General features: G+C 38.2%; 2 protein-coding genes across 3 annotated transcripts in view; one reads left to right on the top strand and one right to left on the bottom strand.

Annotated features, from left to right (window-relative positions):
- The window catches only part of LOC115229977, a 42603-nt gene extending 27726 nt beyond the window's left edge, over window positions 1-14877 (top strand). Inside the window, exons 1-5 of one of the 2 annotated variants that reach the window (XM_029800233.2) lie at window positions 1-45; window positions 8382-8711; window positions 9506-9823; window positions 11619-11749; window positions 14494-14852. The exon at window positions 1-45 is cut by the window's left edge and continues 294 nt beyond it. In XM_029800233.2, coding sequence (XP_029656093.1) covers window positions 1-45; window positions 8382-8711; window positions 9506-9823; window positions 11619-11749; window positions 14494-14514 — 845 coding nt within the window. In that variant the 3' untranslated portion in view covers window positions 14515-14852. Of the gene's footprint in view, window positions 46-8381; window positions 8712-9505; window positions 9824-11618; window positions 11750-14493 lie in introns of both variants that reach the window. The other variant, XM_036499466.1, reaches the window with a different exon arrangement.
- A 4067-nt stretch (window positions 14878-18944) lies between these two features.
- Window positions 18945-23922, bottom strand: LOC115229976. Its single transcript, XM_029800232.2, has 3 exons — window positions 23592-23922; window positions 19883-20200; window positions 18945-19100 (listed from the first exon to the last, which is right to left on the bottom strand). Exons 1-3 carry the CDS (start codon window positions 23788-23790, stop codon window positions 19006-19008), a joined length of 612 nt encoding a protein of 203 aa, XP_029656092.1. The 5' UTR covers window positions 23791-23922; the 3' UTR covers window positions 18945-19005.
- Window positions 23923-27509: the final 3587 nt, after the last annotated feature.

Below are 27509 nucleotides of genomic sequence, written 5' to 3' on the forward strand. Positions count from 1 at the left end.
CGATGATGATGATGATACTGATGTTGTCTCCTTACACTTCAGCCAGTAAGTAAAATACAGTGAATTTATTTTCTCACCTCTTAGCTTCTTTCTCTCTTCACCCCTCACGATGTAAGCTGTGTCTTGGGGTCCTTAATGTTAGTGGAGCCGATCCCTCTTCAGAAAAGACTAATCGATCCACTACGGGACTAGTATATTATTTATCTACCGCTCAAGATAAATCTGAACTCAAAAGGACCTAAATTTAAAGGGCAGAACCCTATCTCCCCTATTCCCAGAACAAATACCTCTAAAGACCCCACCAATTCGTCATTCCCATCTCGGATTAATACATTGTTATATTGTCACCCAGGAAGTGAGAGATGCGGGGTTCAATTTCCATCCCTTAACCTGTTCCCCTTGTTGTCCTTTTGCTTTATTCTTTTACTCTTTTACTTGTTTCAGTCATTTGACTGCGGCCATGCTGGAGCACCGCCTTTAGTCGAGCAAATAGACCCCGGGACTTATTCTTTTGTAAGCCCAGTACTTATTCTATCGGTCTCTTTTGCCGAACCGCTAGGTGACAGGGACGTAAACACACCAGCATCGGTTGTCAAGCAATGCTAGGAGGACAAACACACACACACACACACACACACACACACACACACCACACACACACACACATATATATATATATATAATATATATATATATATATATATATATATATATTATATATATATATATATATATTATATATATATATATATACGACAGGCTTCTTTCAGTTTCCGTCTACCAAATCCACTCACAAGGCTTTGGTCGGCCCGGGGCTATAGCAGAAGACACTTGCCCAAGATGCCACGCAGTGGGACTGAACCCGTAACCATGTGGTTGGTTAGCAAGCTACTTACCACACAGCCACTCCTGCGCCTATATATATTTCCGTTTTCATTATTTTACTACGTTTTTTTTTTACTTTGAACTCACCGACGCTTTCACTTTGTATATATTGAAGTGAAGATAAGCGTCTATAGCATGATTTAGATATTATTTCAACATCTACAACAATAATATTTGATTTATTTTAGCTGTTTCAATTTCAAGTCATCCTGATCTTTCTATAGATTGGTCATTCTTACCTTACGGTTTGTACAACATGATGGACTAAAATGTGAAAGATTTGATAATCAATGAGAGCCAGAAATATTTCTGTAATAACATAAAACTGAATTAAAAGATAAATTGGATCTTTTCGGTTTGAACGGCAGTTTTTTAAGATAATTTCTAGGTAACTAAACACTTTTAAACTTCGTATATTGGTAGAATGTGTTTATAAAACATCTTTTTCTCTTGGCTTAATTGAGAAAATTCTATAGTTTGTAAGATATCTGTTGTTGTTTATTTCATCAATTTCTACAATTTCAACCAATCACTGACGTCTATTGAGGTAAAAAAAAAAACATTCTGTGCCGTATGAATATGTCCCTCGTTTAAGAAACAGATTGGGTTTATTTACATTTGTGAAGAAAAAAAGATACCCTTCCCCCCACCCCTAACCCTAACCCTAACCCTAAAACAGATTGAAATGCAATAGATCGATACTAGGGTCATAATTATGGGTGACAATTTCATATGACACCGCTAGAAAAAAACTGCCGGTCAAACCGAAAAGATCCGATAAATTTTCTTTTCTATGATAATCTGTAACAAAATAAGAGGAGAGGTCATTTCTGGATTGTTTATGTATTGAAGGTGGTGGCGCAATAGCCCAGTGGTTAGGGCAGCGGAATCGCGGTCATAGGATCGCGGTTTCGATTCCCAGACCGGGCATTGTGAGTGTTTATTGAGCGAAAACACCTAAAAGCTCCACGAGGCTCCGGCAGGGGGTGGTGGCGATCCCTGCTGTACTCTTTCACCACAACTTCCTCTCACTCTTACTTCCTGTTTCTGTTGTACCTGTATTTCAAAGGGCCGGCCTTGTCACTCTCTGTGTCACGCTGAATATCCCCGAGAACTACGTTAAGGGTACACGTGTCTGTGGAGTGCTCAGCCACTTACACGTTAATTTCACGAGCAGGCTGTTCCGTTGATTCGGATCAACCGGAACCCTCATCGTCGTAACCGACGGAGAAAAGAAAAAAAGGAGGTTGTATTGAAGACTCGGTGTCGTAGTTTCAAACTGTAAATGCCTCTCACTTATTCCTTCGTTTTTTTCTTGAGATTCTTATACTCTCTTTACTCTTACTCTTTTACTTGTTTCAGTCATTTGACTGCGGCCATGCTGGAGCACCGCCTTTAGTCGAGCAACTCGACCCCGGGACTTATTCTTTAAGCCCAGTACTTATTCTATCAGTCTCATTAGCCGATCCGCTAAGTGACGGGGACGTAAACACACCAGTATAGGGGGACAAGCACAAACACAAACACACATATATATATTTATACATATATACAACGGGCTTCTTTCAGTTTCCGTTTACCAAATCCACTCACAAGGCATTGGTCGGCCCGGGGCTATAGCAGAAGACACTTGCCCAAGATGCCACGCAGTGGGACTGAACCCGGAACCATGTGGTTGGTTAGCAAGCTACTTACCACACAGCCATTCCTGCGCCTATATTTCAGACATCGTAAATTATGATTATTATAAAAATATTTTAATACTAGCAAGTATCGCCCGGCGTTGCTCGGGTTTGTTTCGACCCTTTAGAATTGGAATTTTCGAAAAGTAAAAATTTTGCATTATGTAGTTTTTTTGTATTTTTTTTTGTACTTGTTTCAGTCATTTGACTGCGGCCATGCTGGAGCACCGCCTTTAGAGTGGTGAAAGAGTACAGCAGGGATCACCACCTCCTGCCGGAGCCTCGTGGAGCTTTTAGGTGTTTTCGCTCAATAAACACACACAACGCCCGGTCTGGGAATCGAAACCGCGATCCTCCGACCGCAAGTCCGCTGCCCTAACCACTAGGCCATTGTTATTCTCTTTAAGTGAACATTTTTATGGTTGAAATACACCGAAATATGGCGACACAGCAGTCAAAAAATCGTAAATAAATAGGGATTTTCATAGCAAAAAAGCACCTTTACACATTCTCCCGCACACACACCCACATAAATACACACACAAACACACACGCACACTTACACACACACACTCATACATATTCTCACGCACACGCACACACACATACATACATTCTCACAACACACACACACACACACACTCATACACACGCACACTTACACACACACGCACATACACACGTGCACACACGCACACACTCATACACATTCTCCCGCACACACACACTCACGTAAATACACACACAAACACACACTCACACACATACACACATACACACACTCACCCATAGACCACATACACAACACATACCACATACGTCACACACCATAGACACCATACCTACACAAACACACATACGCACACCCCATAGACACACATACACATACACATACACACATACGCACACACCCATAGACACACATACACATACACATACCACATACGCAACACCCATAGACACACATACACATACACATACACACATACGCACACACCCATAGAACCACATACACATACACATACACACGCACGCACACACCCATAGACACATAACACATACACATACATCACACCCATACACACATACACATACACAGCCGCACACCCACAGCACACATAACACATACACACACACACGCACACACCCATAGACACACATACACATACACATACACCCGCACGCACACACCCATAGACCACACATACACTATAACGCCCCCACATAACACACACCCCATAGACCACACATACACAGACACACACATCAACAAACAGCCCACCCATAGACACACATACACATACACATCACACGCAACGCGCACACACCCATAGACACACATACACATACACATAACACACATCAGGCACACACCCATAGACACACATACACATACACATACATACCAAACACAAACAAGCACACACATACACAGACGCATACACATAGGCACATACACACATACATACACATACACAAACAGATGCACACCCCATAGACACACCCAGACACATACTACACAATACGAAATACCCATAGACACCCATACACATACACATACACACATACGCACCACCCATAGACACACATACACATACACATACACACTCCGCACACACCCATAGACACACATACACTACACATACACACGCACGCACACACCCATAGACACACATACACATACACATACACACGCACGCACACACCCATAGACACACATACACATACACATACACACATACGCACACACCCATAGACACACATACACATACACATACACACGCACGCACACACCCATAGACACACATACACATACACATACACACATACGCACACACCCATAGACACACATACACATACACATACACACATACGCACACACCCATAGACACACATACACATACACATACACACATACGCACACACCCATAGACACACATACACATACACATACACACCGCACGCACACACCCATAGACACACATACAATACACATACACACAATACGCACACACCCATAGACACATACACATACACAACACACGCCACGCACACACACCCATAGACACACATACACATACACATACACACATACGCACACACCCATAGACACACATACACATACACACGCACGCACACACCCATAGACACACTACACATACACATACACACGCACGCACACACCCATAGACACACATACACATACACCATACACACATACGCACACACCCATAGACACACATACACATACACATACACACATACCACCACACCCATAGAACACACATACACATACACATCACACATACGCACACACCCATAGACACCATACACATACACACATACGCACCACACCCATAGACACACATACACATACACATACCACATACGCACACACCCATAACACACATACACATACACATACACACGCACGCACACACCCATAGACACACATACACATACACATACACACATACGCACACCCACCATAGACACACATACACATACACATACACACATACGCACACACCCATAGACACACATACACATACCATACACACATACGCACACACCCATAGACACACATACACATACACATACACACGCACGCACACACCCATAGACACACATACACATACACATACACACATACGCACCACACCCATAGACACACATAACATACACATACACACGCACGCACACACCCATAGACACACATACACATACACATACACACATACGCACACACCCATAGACACACATACACATACACACGCACGCACACACCCATAGACACACATACACATACACATACACACGCACGCACACACCCATAGACACACATACACATACACATACACACATACGCACAACACCCATAGACACACATACACATACACATACACACATACGCACACACCCATAGACACACATACACAACACATACACACATACGCACAACCATAGACACACATACACATACACACATACGCACACACCCATAGACACACATACACATACACATACACACATACGCACACACCCATAGACACACATACACATACACACATACGCACACACCCATAGACACACATACACATACACATACACACGCACTCACACACCCACTCACTCTCACACATACACACACATTTATTCAATGCTGGAATGTGAAATATGACCTTCAGGGAGATGCAGGTATACTCTTTTACTCTTTTACTCTTTTACTCTTTTACTCTTTTACTCTTTTACTCTTTTACTCCTTTACCTGTTTCAGTCATTTGACTGCGGCCATGATGGAGCACCGCCTTTGATCGAGCAACTCGACCCCGGGACTTATTCTTTTGTAAGACCAGTACTTATTCTATCGTCTCTTTTTGCCGAACCGCTAAGTAACGGAGACATAAACACACACACAGCATCGGTTTTCAAGCAATGCAGGGGGACAAACACAGACACACAAACACACACACGCATATATATATATATATATATATATATATATATATATATATAATATATATATATATAGATGGTGGTGTGCCCCAGCATGGCCACAGCTCGTGAGCTGAAACTACATAAAATAAAAAAAATAAAAAAAATATATACATATATACGACGGGCTTCTTTCAGTTTCCGTCTACCAAATCCACTCACAAGGCATTTGTCGTCCCGAGGCTATAGCAGAAGACACTTGCCCAAGGTGCCACGCAGTGGACTGAACCCGGAACCATGTGGTTGGTAAACAAGCTACTTACCACACAGCCACTCCTGCGCCTTACACACACACGCGTGTGTGTGTATGGTGAACCCGGAATAATAAATTTGCAGGTCTCAACTTTCAGCGATCCTGGCGGGATTTTTTGATTGCCCTTATGATGGCCCAACCTAATATGACGGCAGACTACTTCTTCCAATATAAATATAAGTAAGTAACTTACAACTTTTAGCAAATCTCGAAAACAAATGACGAGTTTTTTGCAGTCACCGTCCCAGAATTAGTGTAGATTTAATGTTTCTATTTGTAATCTGGTATTTGTTTCTGTGAATATGAAGGCCATGCTCAGCGCCCTCTTTTTTTTTTTTTTTTTTTTTACTCTTTTTACTTGTTTCAGTCATTTGACTGCGGCCATGCTGGAGCACCGCCTTTAGTCGAGCAAATCGACCCCGGGACTTATTCTTTTGTAAGCCCAGTACTTATTCTATCGGTTTCTTTTGCCGAACCGCTAGGTGACGGAGACGTAAACACACCAGCATCGGTTGTCAAGCAATGCTAGAGGAACAAACACAGACACACAAACACACACACATATACATATATATACATATATACGACAGGCTTCTTTCAGTTTCCGTCTACCAAATCCACTCACAAGGCATTGGTCGGCCCGGGGCTATAGGAGAAGACACTTGCCCAAGATGCCACGCAGTGGGACTGAACCCGGAACCATGTGGTTAGTTAGCAAGCTACTTACCACACAGCCACTCCTGCGACCTGTGAATATACTCTTAGTTTGTTTGACTGAAAGATGAGGAATGGTTGATCATTTTGTGCAGGAAGACGGAAGACATCACACTCGGAGTGGAACAAAGCAAAGAGAGTGAATAGGGAACAAACTAGAAGATAAGACGACAAAAAGAACCGGTATATACTCTGAGTTTACGTAAGCTCTTGAAAGATCCTGTACATACTCAGAGTTTACGTAAGCTCCTGAAAGATCTGGTACATACTCCTGAGTATGTACAGCTTACTCAGAGTTTACGTAAGCTCCTTGGTAGGCTTAGCAGCATAGCGATGGACACCGTCCGAGAGTCCTTCATTTAAAACAAAGATGAAGAAATGAAATACAATAAACGTATGAAATAATGAATAGTGATATAGCTTGTGGGCGTGAGTTCAATTCCTGGGTTAGTCAAGCTTGTATAACGTTTCTAGTTAAAGCTTTGTGAACAACACCAAAATTAATAAAGAGCCTAATTAATAATGAAAAAATCCCTGACCCACGTGGAGGACAGAACGAGGATGATCTAACCCCATAGACTAAATAAAGGCGCAGGAGTGGCTGTGTGGTAAGTAGCTTGTTACCAACCAATGGTTCCGGGTTCAGTCCCACTGCGTGGCACCTTGGGCAAGTGTCTTCTACTATAGCCTCAGGACGACCAAAGCCTTGTGAGTGGATTTGGTAGACGGAAAATGGAAGAAGCCGTCGTTATATATGTATATGTATATATATATATATGTTGTGTGTGTGTTGGTGTCTGTGTTTTGTCCCCCTAGCATTGCTTGACAACCGACGCTGGTGTGTTTATGTCCACGTCACTTAGCGGTTCAGCAAAAAGAGACCGATAGAATAAGTACTGGGCTTACAAAGAATAAATCCCGGGGTCGAGTTGTTCGATTAAGGGCGGTACTCCAGCATGGCCGCAGTCAAATGACTGAAACAAGTAAAAGAGTAAAAGAGTAAAGAGTACGTTACCATATTCTGGAAACATTACCTAATTGGTGAGGCACCTGAGGATGACAGGAGAATACAACAGCCGAAATATTGTGGTTATAACAAGCAAGATGAGGAGGATGTTAGTTCAAATATGTACAAAACAATGGTAATTCTTGGTCTCAGAAATTCAAACAAAATTCTTTCTCGTTTGCTATGCTGCAATTAACTTTTCTTTCTTCTTTTCCATCGCCCTCTTTCTTCTCTTCTTTTTTAATCTGTCTTTTCCCCCTTCTTCTTTCTCTTCTACCATTTCTTTTTCTACATCTATATGTAACTTTTAATAAATTTTCCCTCTTCCATTTTTTTTCCTTTATAGTTGTACAAATTGCCAGCTTCTCACCCGCTGATGGTTTCACTATTGGAGTACCAAATATGATGAACATTGTATGTTCATATACAACGACGAATCTAACTTCGTTCAGCCTCGTACAAAACAACAATTCCGTCGTAGAGATGCAATACAACCAAAACTCTGGGTTCTTTCAAACTATAAGGAATGAGAAAGCTTTCGTCTGTACTTTGACCCAATTTTCATCGAATTCTGGTGTGGTTAAGTGTTTCAAACGGAACCTCAATTGCGAGGATGTGGGAGAATACAGATGTCTTTTATCAGAAACAGATATTTCCAATCCAGAGATTCTGAAAGGTCAGTACATCACCCACGTCGTTAGTATTCACTATTCAACATTATTACTTTTTCGAACTAAGGCGGCGAGAGCTGGCAGAATCGTTAACACGACGGGCGAAATGCTTAGCGGTATTTCGTCTGCCGCTACGTTTTGAGTTCAAATTCCGCCAAGGTCGACTTTGCCTTTCATCCTTTCGGGGGTCGAAATAATTAAGTACTAGTTACGCACTGCTGGGTCGATGTAATCGAACTAATCCCTTTGTCTGTCCTTGTTTGTCCCTCCTCTGTGTTTAGCCCCTTGTGGGTAGTAAAGAAATAGGTATTTCGTCTGCCACTACGTTTTGAGTTCAAATTCCGCCGAGGTCGACTTTGCCTTTCATCCTTTCGGGATCGATGAATTAAGTACCCGTTATGCACTGGTATAATCGACTTTGTCTGTCCTTGTTTGTCCCCTCTGTGTGTAGCCCCTTGTGGGTAGTATAGAAATATATATGCATGTATTAATATTTGTATGTATGTATGCATATGCATGTATGTGTGTATGTGTGTGTATATGTATGTATGTATACGTGTGCGTATATTTCTATGTATGTATACTTAGGTCTTTATGCAGGTAGTGTCGCCATGTAAACTGTGCTCACCCTGCTCTAGCACTTCTTTATAAAATAGAAAGTGAAACCTTGAAATAGCATCTTAAGTTTCAGAAATGTTCTTCATTTAAATTTTTGCATCAACACTCCAAGTTTGTACCAAAGCATCCCCCGAATATGTTATTGTGAAATTATTCTTCCAACGATTATTTTATTTTTCAGTGAAACCTTCCATTAAGAGTTTCGTACTTGCCGAGAATGACTTTCAAATGAGCAGGATGGCTACATTCAAGTGCACAGCAAATGTACCATGGCCTAATCCATGGGAAGAAGTCGTCTTTCGATGGACATTAATACGCAACGGAAGGAACGTTGTGACTGAAGATAGAGCGAGAGTTTGGGGTTCTGACAAATGTTATACTGAAGTAACTTCATCCTATAAACACGTTGTACATTTTGATAGCTTCTCTTCCCATTCAATCATTTCTTGTACAGTATTTAACCAGACACGTACTAGGAACATCGACCCCCCTATGCCAAGTAAGCAAATATTTTTTTGTGTTGTATTGATCGCTGTATTTATTTATTTATCTCTCAACTAGCAGTATCGCCCGGCGTTGCTTGGGTTTGTTTCGAGCCTTTAGAATTGGAATTTTTGAAAAGTAAAAATTTTGCATTATGTAGCTTGTTATTCTCTTTAATTGAACATTTTCTGGTTGAAATACACCGAAAACGGCGACACAGCAGTCAAAAAATCGTTAAAAAAATAGGATTTTCATAGAAAAAAAGCACCTTTTTGATATAAATAATTTTTGGTGTTAACATGGTCCGATTGGAATTTTTTCTTCTACGGAAGCCTTCTTCTATCATACTCTCAATTTGGTCAACTCGCGCCGCAGGGTCTCGGAGGAGATGGTGTTAGTTGAAGGCCACCAAACCTGCCATATACAGACAACTTCAGTTTTATATATATATACTAGCAGTATCGCCCGGCGTTGCTCAGGTTTGTAAGGGAAATAACTATAAAGCATTTTTAGAGAGTTATAGCCAAAAAATAGCAAAAAATGGAAAAAAAATTATGGTAATTTTTTTTTTTAGTTAAAAAAGGTGGAGTTGCGTCCCCTAGACAGTTTGCGGTTTGTGTTTCTGATTCTCGACCCCATGTCGAATTTATCGATTTTTTTCAGAACTGGGGGAACTTTTCAACATTTTCGCTGCGTTAGTTTTGAATTATGACATTGGGCTATGTGTGTGTCAAGTTTCATCAGAATCGGTTGAGAGCCGTGGTCAGGGTGAGGGTACAAGCAAACAGACACACAGAAACACGCACAGACAAACTGCCGTTTATATAGAGAGAGATACAAAAATATATGGATACGATTGTTATAGGCCACGTGTGTGTACGTGCAGTTTGTCGCTTTTCTGACAGAAAACATTGTTGCATTCCTAAGATGTTTCTGGTTGAGTGGTTAAATATACTGAATGCATTTACAAAACTCTTTGCCTCAAACCTCAACTGCAATTAGGTCATATATAATATTTAAAAGAAACGAACCACTTTTTTCTAGAAGTCATCTAACCAGTTTCTGAACATAAGTCCCAATTACCTTCTCTGTTTGTTGTTCCTGTACACTTGTATATGTAGCACATCTGACGTAATTGCTCTTAGTAAATATTTCTAGCCAATGGGAGCAGTTTGAAAGTAACACGTGGTTTCTTAGTTTGCATAACAGAATAGAGTTTCTCGTTCCGTTTGAAATCACAGAAGGCTGGACTTCCGCAGACTAATATATCATATGAAAATATGGCGGCGAGCTGACAGAAACGGTAGCACGCCGGGCGAAATGCGTAGCCGTATTTCGTCTGCCGTTACGTTCTGAGTTCAAATTTCGCCGAGGTCGACTTTGCCTTCCATCCTTTCGGGGTCGATAAATTAAGTACCAGTTACGCACTGGGGTCGATGTCATCGACTTAATCCGTCTGTCTGTCCTTGTTTGTCCCCTCTGTGTTTAGCCCCTTGTGGTTAGCAAAGAAATAGGTATTTCGTCTGCCGCTACGTTCTGAGTTCAAATTCCGCCGAGGTCGATTTTGCCTTTCATCCTTTCGGGGTCGATAAATTAAGTACTAGTTACGCACTGGGGTCGATATAATCGACTTAATCCGTCTGTCTGTCCTTGTTTGTCCCCTCTGTGTGTAGCCCCTTGTGGGTAGTAAAGAAAATATAGTATATGAAAATAAGTGGACATTTAGACATCTACGCATATAAGAACATATATAGATAAAAAGAATATATTCATAAGTATTTTCCCTAACTCATCTATATTTTATCTTACAGGGGATCTGCTGATGCCTCATCTGGTATACAGTACTATAAATGGGTTTTGGTCGCTAATCTCATTCTTGTACTTCTGGTGGTTACAATTTCCCACTAGCATCAACCCGTTTGGCAAGAAGTTGATAATGAAGGTTTGTAAAGATAAATTTCTTTCTTTTTCCTTTTGCTTCTCTTTCTTATCTTTCCTCTCCAGCATTTTCTTTCTTCTCCTCCTTATCAGTTTTCTCCCTCTCTCTCTCTCACTCTCGCTATATATATATAATATATATATATATATATTATGATATGTAGAAAAATACAAACTGAGACAAGAACGCATAAAAACTGAGAAGACGATACAACAAACATAGACAGGACATTCGAAGCCCTCAGTCTTCAGTCAAGAACCGGATTATCGTAGTAATTTCGGCTGATTAATCTTGAGATTACTAGAACCGGCCAGCCCTCCCGGAAAAACTAAGCAACGAGCATTAGAAAAACTAAGCTAGGAGCGTAGATTTCCTGGAAGAAGGATCGAATGCATACGAACACAAAGACAGCAAAACGGACGGTGCCACACGAATATAAAAAACAAAAAACAATAATGAAATACAAAAACGTGGAATACAAAGCATATATATATATATATATATATATATATATATAATATATATATATATATATATATATATATATAGGCGCAGGAGTGGCTGTGTGGTAAGTAGCTTGCGCTAACCAACACATGGTTCCGGGTTCAGTCCCACTGCGTGGATCTTGGGCAAGTGTCTTTCCTATAGTCCCGGGGTCGATTTGCTCGACTAAAGATGGTTCTCCAGCATGGCCGCAGTCAAATGACTGAAACAAGTAAAAGAGTATATACATATATACATATATATATATCATATATATATATGAGACGCAATGGCCCAGTGGTTAGGGCACCGGACTCGCGGTCGTAGGATCACGGTTTCGATTCCCAGACCGGGTGTTGTGAGTGTTCATTGAGCGAAAACACCTGAAGCTCCACGATGCTCCGGCAGGGGGTGGTGGCGATCCCTGCTGTACTCTTTAGCCACAACATTCTCTCACTCTTTCTTCTGTCGGCCCGCTCGCTTAGCCAGCGGGGTGGCGTCATTTGAAACCTAAAACAATGCGAAGTGCATTGTGACCAGCGATGTGTAGCTACATCTGATAGCCTGGTCGGTCACGGTGATATATATATATATATATAGTTGATTCGCTAGCTTCTGCACGCATTTTTTTTCTCTCCTTGTTTCTCTCCGTGTTTCTTTTCTGTGTATCTTTCTGTTGAAGAGCGTAGGCTCGAAACGTAAAAGACTTGTTTTATTTCTATTCCTGAGCGCCATACTAATACAATTGTTTGTTTGTACTCCACCTGCCTTCGTCTTTTGTTTATTTTCATAAAGCTTCCCGTTATATATATATATATATATATATATATATATATATATGTGTGTGTGTTGTGTGTGTGAATGTGTGTGTGTGTGTGTGTGTGTGTGTGTGTGTGTGTGTGTGTGTGTGTTTGAGTGGGCGTTGGGGTCTCTAATGCTGCATTTAAATCAATCTTAAACTGGTGTGGTTGGCCTAAACCGCTTGGAATCTTCGCTCTTTGTTGTTCCAACGATTTTCATTCTGCAAGATGTCCACCAACAGTTATTTGAACAAAATGTCAGAGATCGGCCTGTACAGTTATATTGGTGCCAAACACCACTCTCTGCCTGAATGATGGCCTCGTTAACTCCACAGAAAAGACCGTTTCCAGGGATCGAGTGATTTCCCTTTGTTTTATACTTCACGCACAAGATGGCGGCTTTCAACGTGTCTGTGATAATAAGAGGCAACCAACTTGTCCCTTTCTCTCTCACTCCCTTTTATCCTCTCTTCTTCCTCCTTTTTCACCTCTATTTTTCTCCCTTCTAGCTCCCACTGTCTCCCCTCTCTATCGATCTCTGTCTCTCTCTCTCTCTCTCTTCTCTCTCTCTCTTTCCCTCCTCTTCTCTATTCCCCTCTCTCCCTCTTATTTTTCTCTCTTCTCTCCGTCTCTCTCCCTCTAGCAATTTCTCTCCATATCTTCTCTTCCCTGTCTTTCTCTCTCAACAACTCTCCAGATGTATTAGTCCTGCTGGGTGGTCACATATTTATAAATATTCGCGACCAACAACTGCTGTGACAAGAATTCAGTCATGCCAAGACACATGCGGGGCTTTTCTTGGGTAATCCACCCGCCGAGGGCTTAAAGGTGACCAGCACGCCGATGTAGGTGGTGGCATTGATTCTGGGACCCAAGGGAAACAAGCGAATTTGCAAGATATAATCCTCATTCCTCACCTCCCTACGACCATCAGAGACATCTCCGCGAATACAATATTGATGCCTGAACATACGCATCTCCCGTTCATCCGGTTTGCTTTTTGGTTTTGTTGGAATTTGTTGTTACTTGGGAAGAAGCAAAGAACGACTGGTTACTCGGAGTACTCCAGTTTAATCAACAAACTCTTCGATCAAGTCTGTCAGTTCTCACAAACACACCAGAAGCCTATACCCATCCTCAGCAACACAAAATACCCTCGTGGGCCTAGTTTTACATTGAGACTAAATACATATCAATACGTCTCTGTATATTTATTTATTCTATAGTGTTACTTCTCTCAAACCCGAGTCTCGTCCCAGTCGAAAGGTTGGTTACTTCCCCTGTTGGTGTGTTCTCCTGCGATTTTTCTTTTATCGTTCTGTTCTTTGATGTTTGTCCCTCATAGATTTAGGTTCCACCTACCGACACCACTAGTCTGAGAGACACCATCAAAAGTTGTCTAAACCCCATTTATTTATTTACTTATCTATTTATTTATCAATCTATTTATATATTTATTTACAGATTCCGCTTGACGTTAACTGAATTTAGTATCGACCAACGATTTAACTGATGTGACATTATCCATGGTTCTTCTCCAGAACAAGATTCTACAAGATCTATATTAATTCTTTATTACTAATCTCACTTCTTAATTCTAATTTATGTAAGTCTGTAACTGTAGTAAAACTAACAATATTAACAATCTCACATTTAATTTACTGTAATATATACACAAAATCTGAATATATTTACTTAGTTTCATAAGTTTAAAGCGATCATTTGTTAAGTTAACAAAAAGGTTAGAAGTAAAATTGTTTAGTAACTACATTAAAGCTATTTTGATTTAAATGTTAAACGTTATTCTTATATGAAATATATATAATATGTAAGAATCCGTATGTAATATATGAATAAATGCAGTTGAAAATCAGTTTGTCCTTTGTCCTTTATCATCTGGAAAAGATTTTCTAACTAGAAAGGGTATAGCCTGGTCGGCCTGTAATGACATGCATAAGATCTGGTCATCAAATCTAAGTAGAGACTTCAAACTTGAAATCTTCAAAGCCACAGTCGAGCCAATTCTACTATATGGCTCAGAAACCTGGACGTTATCAAAGAAGCTTAAGAGGCGGTTGGATGGAACTTACACTCGCCTCCTTATGAGAGCTCAAAATTTCTCGTGGAAGCTCATCCAACCAAAATGCAAATATATGGGAAACTACCACCTGTGTCATCTCTTGTGAAAGGTAGGAGAGTCCAGTTTGCTGGACATTGTTGTAGAGCTGAAAAAGAGGTAATTTCTACTCTTCTCCTCTGGAAGCCATCTACTCGCAATACCAGAGGGCGCACACTCTCCTACCCTGATGTAATCTCCAGGGATACAGGCATCCAGCAACAGGACCTCCGTAATGCCATGATGGACCGTGACGTCTGGCGTAGCATGGTAAATTCCATTGTCTCGACCACGGTCGAACAACGATGATGATGATGATGATGAAGGAATATGGCTATAGAGGGAGAGTTCATTAAATTTACACTTCACCATTAGTTTTAATAATATTAACTATTCGTATAATCACCGTTGTATTCTGTACTGAATCAATTCAAAAGCGAACCTCATTTGTATAAACGATCAGCTTGGCGATAAATAATTTTCATACACAGGACAAGAGAACTTGTAGTCAATCGCTATTTAAATCAAACAAAAACTGCAACTTTGCTTTAATGGGAAGACAAATTTGCAGTTTGCTTGTAACGTCATTAATACATACACATATATATATATATACTCTCTCTCTTTACTTGTTTCGGTCATTTGACTGCGGCCATGCTGGAGCACCACCTTTTAGTACTTATTCTATCGGTCTCTTTTTGCCGAACCGCTAAGTGACGGGGACGTAAACACACCAGCATCGGTTGTCAAGCAATGCTAGGGGGACAAACACACACACACACACACACACATATACATATATATACATATATACGACAGGCTTCTTTCAGTTTCCGTCTACCAAATCCACTCACAAGGCATTGGTCGGCCCGGGGCTATAGGAGAATACACTTGCCCAAGATGCCACGCAGTGGGACTGAACCCGGAACCATGTGGTTGGTTAGCAAGCTACTCACCACACAGCCATTCCTGCGCCTATATATATATATAAATATATATATAATATATATATATATATATATATATATACGAGACGCTTCTTTCATAGTTTCTCGTCTACTAAATCCTCTCGCAAGGTTCTGGTCAGCCCGACGCCAAAGTAGAAGAAAACGTCTTAATCTCTATATATATAAAGCTGAAGTTGTCTGCGTATGGCAGATTTGGTAGCCTTCAACTAACACTATCTCCTCCGAGACCCTGCGGCGCAAGTTGACCACAATTGAGAGAATGATAGAAGAAGGCTTGCTCTTCCTTCCGTAGAAGAAAACATTCTAATCGGACCATGTTAACACCAAAAATTATTTACATCAAAAGGCTTCTTTTTTTTTTTGAAAATCCCTATTTTTTATGAATTGTTGACTGCTGTATCGTCATTTTTCGGTGTATTTTAACCAGAAAAATGTTCACTTAAAGAGAATAACAAGCTACATAATGCAAATTTTTTACTTTTCAAAAATTCCAATTCTAAAGGGTCGAAACAAACCCGATCAACGCCGGGTGACACTGCTAGTTATTTATATTTTATTCCTAAATTTTGTCACAGAACGTTAATAATAAAAAGAGCCAGTTTAGGAAAGAGGAATGAACAGAATGCGTGGATCAGGTTCTAAAGAAAAACGCTATTGGGCGTGAATTTGATATTGGTTCTGGAAGAATTTATAACAAGAAAGAGCAAAAGAAGAGGTTAAATAAAGTTTATGGCAAGTTCAAAGAGAACTGAATGGGTTTTCCCACGATCAAACGAGAAGCCGACGATCTTCGCAGTAAAGAAAACCGGTCACCTAGTGGTTATGCGTGTGTGTAGGAGCGGTGATTATGGGTGCGCGCGCATATGTATGTGTGTGTGTGCGTGTCTTTGTGTGAGTGAGTGTGTGCGTTTGTGTGTGCGTTTGTGTCTGTGAGTCGTTGTGTGCGTATGTTTGTCTGTGTCTGTGCTTGTGTGTGTGTGTGTGTGTGTGTGTGCAAGAGAGAGAACGAGAGCGAGAGAGAGAGAGAGAGAGAAAGAGTAGAACAAAGTCTGCGTGTGTATGTGTATGTGTGTGTGTCTGTTTATGTGTCTGTGTGTGTGTGTTTATGTGTGTGTGTGTCTGTGTGTGTCTGTGTCTGTGTCTGTATGTGTGCGTGTCTGTGTGTGTGTCTGTGTCTGTGTATGCATATATATATATATATATATATATGAGTTTTATACATATATAAACTAAGTGTATGAACTATATTTGGAATACAAGACAATATAACAGATTTTACATATGAATATTATGGATTATTGCAGAAGAATAACCAAGGAAGTATATATGGATTGAAAGACTCTCATCAAAAGCAGCAATTTTTAATTTTTCATTTTTAATTTAGATTTCAAACAAACACAATTTTATAGTATCACTTCACATTTAAAAAAGAAAGACTACCATTCGATATGTTATACAAGAATCAAATTTTATATCTCTGAAGAGCAGAAGAGTTGTCTATGAATGCTTATCAATATAGGATTCCATTCTAGGGACAGCACTTATGTGAAACGATCGTAAGATGCTTTAAATACTTAATTCAAAGCTTTTAAACTGTCATATACATTATATATTTATACTTATACAGTGAGGGCGCGTGGCTTAGTGGTTAGGGCATTCGGCTCATGATCGTAAGGTTGTGAGTTCGATTCCCGGCGACGCGTTGTGTCCTTGAGCAGACACTTTATTTCACGTTGCTCCAGTCCACTCAGCTGGCAAAAATGAGTTGTACTTGTATTTCAAGGGTCAGCCTTGTCACTCTCTGTGTCACGCTGATTATCATCACCGAGAACTACGTTAAGGGTACACGTGTCTGTGGAATGCTCAGCTATTTGCACGTTAATTCACGAGCAACTGTTCCGTTGATCGTATCAGCTGGGACCCTCGTCGTCGTAACCGGCGGAGTCTTTTAGATACTTATACATATGTACATATATTTTTAATACAACAATTATTTCTCACTCGTGTATATCTTTCTGTATAGTTTTCTGATATTGATTTCCTGATATTCATGATAATATATTATTACAAAATATCTATGTATATAATCGCTCGTATTAAATATATAAATACTTTAATAGTATCAGTAATTTGATGCAATAGATCACTCAATATAAATTCAGTATATGATATTCTCATTGAATATATTTAACTTAAGATTTATACATACATATACATATATATACATATTCACATATATACATATATATATATATCCATATAGATAGATAGATAGATAGATAGATAGATAGATAGATAGATAGATAGATAGATAGATAGATAGATAGATAGATAGATAGATAGATATGTATATAGATAGATGAAAAGCAAAGTCGACCTCGGCGTAATTTGAACTCAACACGCAACGGCAGACGAAATACCGCTAAACATTTCGCCCGGCATGCTAACGATTTTGCCAGCTCGCCGCCTTAAATATGAATATATATGTGTGTGTGGGGGGGTGTATATATATATATATATATATATATATATATATTCATATTTTAAAATAGTGTACATTTAAACACAAAAGAAAACTACCCTTTAACAGATAATTTTTACATGCTAGAAATAGCAGCCAACACAACCAAAACCACGATTTAATAACAATTTTCGAAGTAAATGAAAAATAAAAACTTTGTTATTTTAATTATAAGCTCGGCATTGTATTGTTTGCCGCCTATATATATATATATATATAGTGCGTGTGTGTGAGTATGAATGCGTAGATAGATAGATAGATAGACAAACAGACAGACAGATAAGGGAAGGTTAGAGGGAAACACAAGGTGAAAAAAGAGAAAATTTATTTTACAAAGTTTCAGTATAATCTCTGTGCAAAACGGGATGAGGCTAGCGGGAAATTGCAACAGCCAGAAGCAGAATAATCAGGTTGATGACCAAAACCCATTTGGAGAATTGTGTAACAGAACCGGTGTTGCAACGAACTGCAAAGACAAGATAGACATATATCAAAGAAAACATTTGTTCAATCAAAGAACGAAGATTAATGATTAAGCACGAAGATTAATCAAAGACCGAAAATTAAGAGCTGATGACAATATTAAGTTTACGTTCATACTTGGGGAAAAAATGAGTTTATACCTATTTCTTCACTACCCACAAGGGGCTAAACACAGATAGGACAAACAAGGACAGACAAACGGATTAAGTCGATCACATCGACCCCAGTGCGTAACTGGTACTTGATTTATCGACCCCGAAAGGATGAAAGGCAAAGTCGACCTCGGCAGAATTTGAACTCAGAATGTAACGGCAGACGAAATACGGCTAAGCATTTCGCCCGGCGTGATAACGTTTCCTATTTCTTTATTGCTCACAAGGGGCTAAACATAAAAGGGACAAACAAGGACAGACAAACGGATTAAGTCGATTACATCGACCCCAGTGCATAACTGATACTTGATTTATCGACCCCGAAAGGATGAAAAGCAAAGTCGACCTCGGCGGAATTTGAACTCAGAACGTAACGGCAGACGAAATACGGCTAAGCATTTCGCCCGGCGTGCTAACGTTTCTGCCAGCTCGCTGCCTTAAATACGTTTATACCACTTTGAACATTATGTCTGTTTGTTTGCCATCGGGGGCGTGTGTGTGGTGTGTGTGCTGTGGTGTGTGTGTGTGTGCGTGTGTGTGTGCGTGTGTGTGTGTGTGCGTGTGTGTGTGTGTGTGTATGTACGGTAATATGAGAAAGAAAATATTTGCTTACGTTTAGTCCAGGAATAGACAGATACCTCTCGTGTCTGCTGAAATACTGTACATTTGACGAATGTATATGAGCCGGGATTTTTCAAAGAATTACACGGATAGAATGAAGATATCTCAGTATAACATTTGTCCAAAGCAGGGACAGTCACACTTTCTACTCTATCGTCTGTTTTATCTGTATAATATCTTCCAATTTCCCATTGAAAGGTGACGTCTTTTTTCTCAGGTAACACAGCATTTGCCTCGCACAAATATCCCGAGTCATTGCTCCATTTATTGCGGCGGTCAAAATACACCAGTCTCTTTACAGAAGATACCGCTGAAAATAAATGTTAAAACAATATTTTCACAATAACACAGCAGAAAGATGCGTTGGTTCAAGCGATAGTATCGATACAGGACTACAATGTTGAACACGTCTCAAACTAACCGACTTGCCTGTAGTATCATGCATGGTTTTTTCGGGCTAAATGTTCAGCAAAGTTTTTCTTTTAAGAAAAGTAGTCTGTATGACGATAATTCATGCATAGATATGTAAGTACACTAAATACGTATGAAGAAGAAGAGGAGGAGGAGGAGGAAGGAGGAGGAGGAGGAGGAGGAGGAGGAGAAGAGAAGAAAGAGAAGAAAGAAGAAGAAGAAGAAGAGCAGAAGAAGAAGAAGAAGAGGAAGAAGAGGAGGAGAAGAAGAAGGCGGGGAGAGAAGAGAAGAAGAAGAGGAAGAAGAAGAAGAAGAGGAGGAGGGAAGAAGAAAAAGAAGAGAAGAAGGAGAAGAAGAAGAAGAAGAAGAGAAGAAGAAGGATATAGAAAAGAGAAATAAGAAGAAGAGAAGAGGGGAGGAGGAGGAGGAGGAAGGAAGAAGAGAGGAGGAGAGGAGGAGAAGAGAAAGGAAAAGAAGAAGAAGGATAAGAAGATGAAGAAGGAGGAGGAGGAGAAGAAGAAGAAGGAAAAGAAGAAGAAGGATAAGAAGAAGAAGAAGAAGAAGAAGAAGGATAAGAAGAAGAAGAAGAATTTTTGCACAAGGACAGCAATTTCAGTGTTCAAATGGTACTTATTTTATTGGTCCCTAAAAGATGAAAGACAAAGTTGTTGACCTGAGCGGAATTCGAACTTAGAACGTTAAAACGGACGAAACACCACCAAGCAAAAACAACAACATCAATAATAATAATTATGATTATTATCATTATTATTATTATCATTATTATTATTATTATTATTATTATTATTATTATTATTATTATTATTATCATTATTATTATTATGATTATTATTATTATCATTATTATTATTATTATCATCATCAATCATCATCATCATCATCATCATCATCATCATCATCATCATCATCATTATTATTATTATTATTATTATTATATTATTATTAGTAGTAGTAGTAGTAGTAGTAGTAGTAGTATACAGTAGTATAATTTTTATAGCGTGCTTTCACTTCACTACCGAGCGCAGCTCTGTGGCCTTGGGTATGTGCTGTGATTTGTTGTGATGCTCTGATGGTATTGTATGGAAAGTGTTCTGCATAGGAGTGGTGCAGTGCCTAGTAGTGCAATTTCTGTATGTTATATGTGTTTGTAAGTCCTGGTGTTTTTGTTATGTATTTGTCTGAATATTTTTTTCTTATGCCTAATGCACCTATTATGATAGGAATTGTTTCTGTTTTTAGACTCCGCTTTCAAGTTACCTCTCCAGGTCTTTGTATTTTGAAAGTTTCTCCGTTTCTTTTAGAGACACGTTGTTATTATTATTATTATCTTTATCATTATTATTATTATTATTATTATTATTATTATTATTATTATTATTATTATCATTATCATTATTATTATTTTTATTATCATTATTATTATCATTATTATTATTATTATTATTATCATTTTATGTTTGACTTTTGCTTTATATTTGTACAAGTTGGCTCCAAGTCTCACCCAGAGACCTCAAGACACACAAGTTAGAAGTTCATGTTGGTGCTATGCCTAGTGTGCCATATATTTGGGGTTTTTTTTAGTGTTGTACTAGTGAATGTCTAAAAAACAAAACATACGGAAATTATGTTTGTTTTAAAACTTGAGATTTCATAGAAAGTATTTTGCGTAGGATATGAGCAGTTCCCATGAGCACTATCTTTTGAATTTCTGCCATTTTGGGGTTTCCTGGTATCTGAGTTAGGTAGCAATTAGTCCCTTTCGCTATCATTCCCAGGGCACCTATGACAACAGGTATTGTTTTAGTCTTCAGGTTCCACACTTTGCTGATTTCTATTCCAAGATATTTATACTCGCTCAGTTTTTGGTAGGTCTTGACAAATAGTTTATATCGATGGGGACAGTCATATCAATGAGGAGGCATGTTCTTTGTCTGAAGTCTTTCATATGATATGTCTGGCCTATTTGCATCTATCTTTCTGTCAGTTTGAATGGTGAAGTTCCAGAGGAGTGAGATGCGGTCATTTTCAAGCACTGGGGGTGGTTTGTGTTCCCACCAGTTTTTTTCATGGGGTAAATCCAGGTTTTTATGATTATTATTATTATTATTATTATTATTATTATTATTATTATATTATGTTATTATATTATTATTATTATTATTGAGTGAGAGAGCAGTGCATGCCATCAAAGTGACACTGGGGTGTAAAATATACGAAGCCCAGTATACCCATCATGACTACCCGTCTGATAAGGGTACACCAGGCACATGCATCACAACCATATGTGCGCGATATGGTGATCTCATATCAAGATAAACAGCACATGACCTTGCAGGTGGGGCCCAGTTAGAATTTTCTTCAGGTTGAGTAGCCCATCCCGCTCAAAAGGTCCCGAATAAGGGTTGTTTAAGGATGTTGAAAGAACCACCCATGTTTCCAGAGGTGAATTATTCAAACCCTAAAGAATCCCCTTCAACACATGGCTATGATGCTCCCCCACTACTTCTGCTCGTGATCAGAGATGCACATATCGTCAGCCACTAAGGGACATGCTCAACTGGTTAAGGTCAAACAACTGACAAGCAAATCTGTGGTATTGAGCAGAATATTTGCTGTAGCCCATCTTTTATACCAAGACAAAACAATGTACATGATAACACTTCCAATCAGTTAAGATCAGAAGCCATGAGAGTCAATGCCTGGTACTGCATCAGGGCATTTTAGTCAATGCCTGGTACTGCATCAGGGCATTTTATTATTATTATTATTATTATTATCATCATTATTATTATTATTATCATTATTATCATTATTATTATCATTATTATTATTATCATCATCATCATCATCATCATTATTACTATTATCATTATTATTATTATCATTATTATCATCATCATCATCATCATCATTATTATTATTATTATTATTATCATTATTATTATTATTATTATTATTATTATCATCATCATCATCATCATTTTATTATTATTATTATTATCATTATTATTATATATTATTATTATTATCATCATCATCATCTCATCATCTCATCATCATCATCATTATTATTATTATTATCATCATCATATCATCATCATCATTATTATTTTATTATTATTATTATTATTATTATTATTATTATTATTATTATTATTATTATTTTCTCCTCACTGAGGCCCAGGGCTCAAATTTTTAATGAGAGTTTAAATTATAAAATTTTAAAATGTTAAAGGTGTGAAAAATATCGACGAAGATGGTGAACTGACCTTCCAGATACTTTGGACTGGAAACATCTGAGTCATTTAAAGAACATTGGTACGATGTTGCATCGCTGCAATTGAGTTTGTTTTTCCAGCACTCAACCTCACCATAATCTGATCCAGGGGACAAGGAGAGAGAATAACAAAAGAAAGTATTTATTTTTTTTAAAGTTATAAAGTGATTCTTCGTTTTGTTGAATTCCATCCGGACAACTTCGGTGTTGTTTTGAAGAAGGCTAAACGTGGTTAAGTTGCTCGCTTTATATCGACATTTAATCCTCAGACTTCTTAGATCTCCAATAGGGAATCTATCAACCGGTGATAATTCTGTTACTTCAATGGCTGTTTTTTTTTTTTTTTGGTGGGGAGAGAAGAAAACAAAATGAAAAAATGAGAAAATTTATGAAACGAAAGTTTAATAAAAAGTAACAAGAAGGTGGAGTGGGTGGGGGGTAGGGCGGTTTTTGAAGTGGGTGGGGGTGGAGGGAGGGGGTGGAGGTGGGGGTGGAGGAAGAAGAGGTGGGGGTGGAGGAAGAGGAGGAGGAAGAGGAGGAGGTGGTGGGAAGAAGAAGAGAGATGGAGGAATAGGTGATGTGGGGAGGAGGTGGAGGAAGAAGAGGGGAGGAAGAGGAAGAGGGGTGAGGGGGAGGGGAGGGGAGGAGGGGAGGGGGGGGAGGGGAGGAAGGAGGGGAGGAGAAGGGGTGGAGGAAGAGGAGAGGTGGTAGGAGGAGGAGGGGGAGGAGGAGGGGGAGGAGGAGGTATGGTGGGGGAGGAGGATGAGGAGGAGTTAACCACAGCAAACACAAAACGAAAAGAAGGGAATTTCGTCTGAATTCCTGAGAACAAGAATTACCATTCTTACCTGAAGGGCGTTGAATTGTTCTCCAGAGTCAGGTTGAGGCATGCAACAGTTCTTTATTTTTTTTTCTTTCGAATCAGTCATGTGACCAAATACGTCATATGAAGAATCAAACAAAAGAATTAGGTCCTGTAACCCCTACACACCGTGATTTAGTAGGGCACAGTCGTTTGTATATTAAACTAGCAGTATCGCCCGGCGTTGCTCGGGTTTATAAGGGAAATAACTATATAAGCATTTTTAGAGAGTTATAGCCAAAAAGTAGCAAAAAAATGCATTAAAAATGGAAAAAAAATTATGGTAATTTTTTTTTAAAATCGTTGATTCATCGTAGACATTTTTAGAGAGTTACTTCCCTTATTAATAGCGAAAAAAGTGCATTAAAAATGGAAAAAAAAATTATGGTAATTTTTTTTAATCGTAGATCATCGTAGACGCGCGCTAATACCCAGAAGGGCTCGATATGAATGACGACTATAAGATACCCGGTTTTGGTTAAACTGCACCGCAAAATGTGGGAGTAGTTAGAAATCTAAATCTTGACTTTTATATATAAAGATTTAAGACAACAACAATACATCATAGCACTCCACCGCTGCCACAACCATCATCACAACCATACCATCACAGCACAATCCTATCATACTACACCATAACACAACAATATCCTCTCTCCAAACACGTTCAATATTAGGTTACTTCACATAAAATGTCACGTTTTTAACCACTTCTTTAATTCAGTCATTTAAATACTCTTTTACTCTTTTACTTGCTTCAGTCATTTGACTGCGGCCATGCTGGAGCACTGAATTTAGTCGAGCAAATCGACCCCAGGACGTATTCTTTGTAAGCCTGGTACTTATTCTATCGGTTCTCTTTTGCCGAACCGCTAAGTTACGGGGACGTAAACACTCCAACATCGGTTGTCAAACGATGTTGGGGGAACAAACACAAACACATAAACACACACACACACACATACACACACACACACACACATACACCACACTATATATATATATATATATACATACACATATACGACGGGCTTCTCTCAGTTTCCGTCTACCAAATCCACTCACAAGGCTTTGGTCGGCCCGAGGCTATAGTAGAAGACACTTGCCCAAGGTGCCACGCAGCGGGAATGAACACGGAACCATGTGGTTGGTAAGCAAGCTTCTTACCACACACTCACGCCTACATATATATATATATATATATATATAACCTGCAAAGCTAAGTATATATTATATTTAAGATATTTTACTTTAAAATTTTATATTTTAATAAGTCTTATTGTATAATTTTGTATTTTATATAAAACTGATTGTATGTAATGATTTAGTTATCGTAGTTTTTTATATAATTATTAGATTTTAACTCTACGTTTATTCGCAAGTCTTTACTTAACCAAAGAGATATATAGATCGTTAATAGTAATACGAGTTTTTTTAAAGTTAGGTTTCATGTATATACATCTATTGATAGCATAAATTTTAGTCTTTAGTAACTACATTTGTTGATACTCTCTCTTTTACTCTTTTACTTGTTTCAGTCATTTGACTGCGGCCATGCTGGAGCACCGCCTTTAGTCGAGCAATCGACCCCGGGACTTATTCTTTGTAAGCCCAGTACTTATTCTATCGGTCTCTTTCGCCGAACCGCTAAGTGACGAGGACGTAAACACAGCAGCATCGGTTGTCAAACGCTGTTGGGGGGACAAACACAGACACACAAACACACACATACATATATATATATATACATACATATTATCTTTCAGTTTCCGTCTAACCAAATCCACTCACAAGGCATTGGTCGGCCGGGGCTATAGCAGAAGACACTTGCCCAAGATGCCACGCAGTTGGGACGAACACGGACCATGTGGTTGGTTAGCAAGCTACTTACACACAGCACTCCTGCGCCTGATAGGTATTTTAAATATTTTATAATCGTTATTATAAATTCTATATTGCTTTTTCAATTGATAATTGTAGTAGTATTTTTCATTGATAAATATATTCGTAGTATTATGGATACTATATAACAACGGATCATTTTTTCATTAATTTCATTAAGTATTTTATTATCATTTAGTTCTTAACTATTCGGCTTTTGTAATTAGCCAACGAGATATATGGATCGTTAATTAGTTATAGCGTTCTTTTAAGATAGTTTGTTTGTTTGTTTACAATTTGCTTTTTCATCTTTAATCTTTTAATATATTTCATAAGTAATAATGAATAATTAATTTATTAGGTTTTTATTATACGTGCATATATATTTATTGATGGAGATAATTTTAGATCTTAATTATTATATTTATATACATTTATATATATTCATTGATAATTTAATTATTATTCAAATATTATATAATTATTTGACTTGAAATTAAATTTAATAATATGAATAGTATTATTTTTTTTGTTAAATATTTAGGTAATTAGATATTGACTATAACTCAGATTAGATTATTTGTGGGTTTATTATGTTTTTTTTAAGCCATATTACATCTTAATACGTTTTCTATATATTCTTACCTTAAAAATTAATACTTAAAAATTAATATTTAACATTATAATCGATTGTATGACATAATCATAATGGTTAAAGTTTCTAGTTTGATAATAGAGTTTTTTATAAGAAAAATTATTATTTTATTTATTTCTTAAAAAAATATTGTTTAAATATATTTGATTATTTATTAAATATTATCATTAACCTGAAGATTGACTATAACCATAATTCGAACTATTAATTGAATTTAAATTATTGTTATTCGAATTAGGTATGGGCATGGAAATGATCGTAGTAGTTTACTATTGTATTTTATATTAAAGTTTCAATACTTTTTGATAGTATATATATATAATAAAAAAATGTTTTTAATTAAAAAAATTAAATAAATATATAATAAATAAATAAAAATAAAATAATTTAAATAATTTAAATTTAAATTTTATATTTTGTATATTTTGTATATTATATAATTTTAGTTCTATGTTTTGGCTTATGCTTTCGCTGTTTGATTTGCCATAGTAGTTGGTTTTATCTCTAATTTA

This window comes from Octopus sinensis, unplaced genomic scaffold, assembly GCF_006345805.1.
Source record: "Octopus sinensis unplaced genomic scaffold, ASM634580v1 Contig13993_ERROPOS49380+, whole genome shotgun sequence".
Lineage (NCBI taxonomy): Eukaryota > Metazoa > Mollusca > Cephalopoda > Octopoda > Octopodidae > Octopus > Octopus sinensis.

Coding starts and splice junctions, on each gene's coding strand:
- LOC115229976 (XM_029800232.2), bottom strand. CDS start 23,790: ATGGAATTCAACAAAACGAAGAATCACTTTATAACTTTAAAAAAAATA. Junction 20,201..23,591: donor CAGTCCAAAGTATCTGGAAG/GTCAGTTCACCA, acceptor ATTTATTTTCAG/CGGTATCTTCTGTAAAGAGA. Junction 19,101..19,882: donor TGTCTATTCCTGGACTAAAC/GTAAGCAAATAT, acceptor TTGTCTTTGCAG/TTCGTTGCAACACCGGTTCT.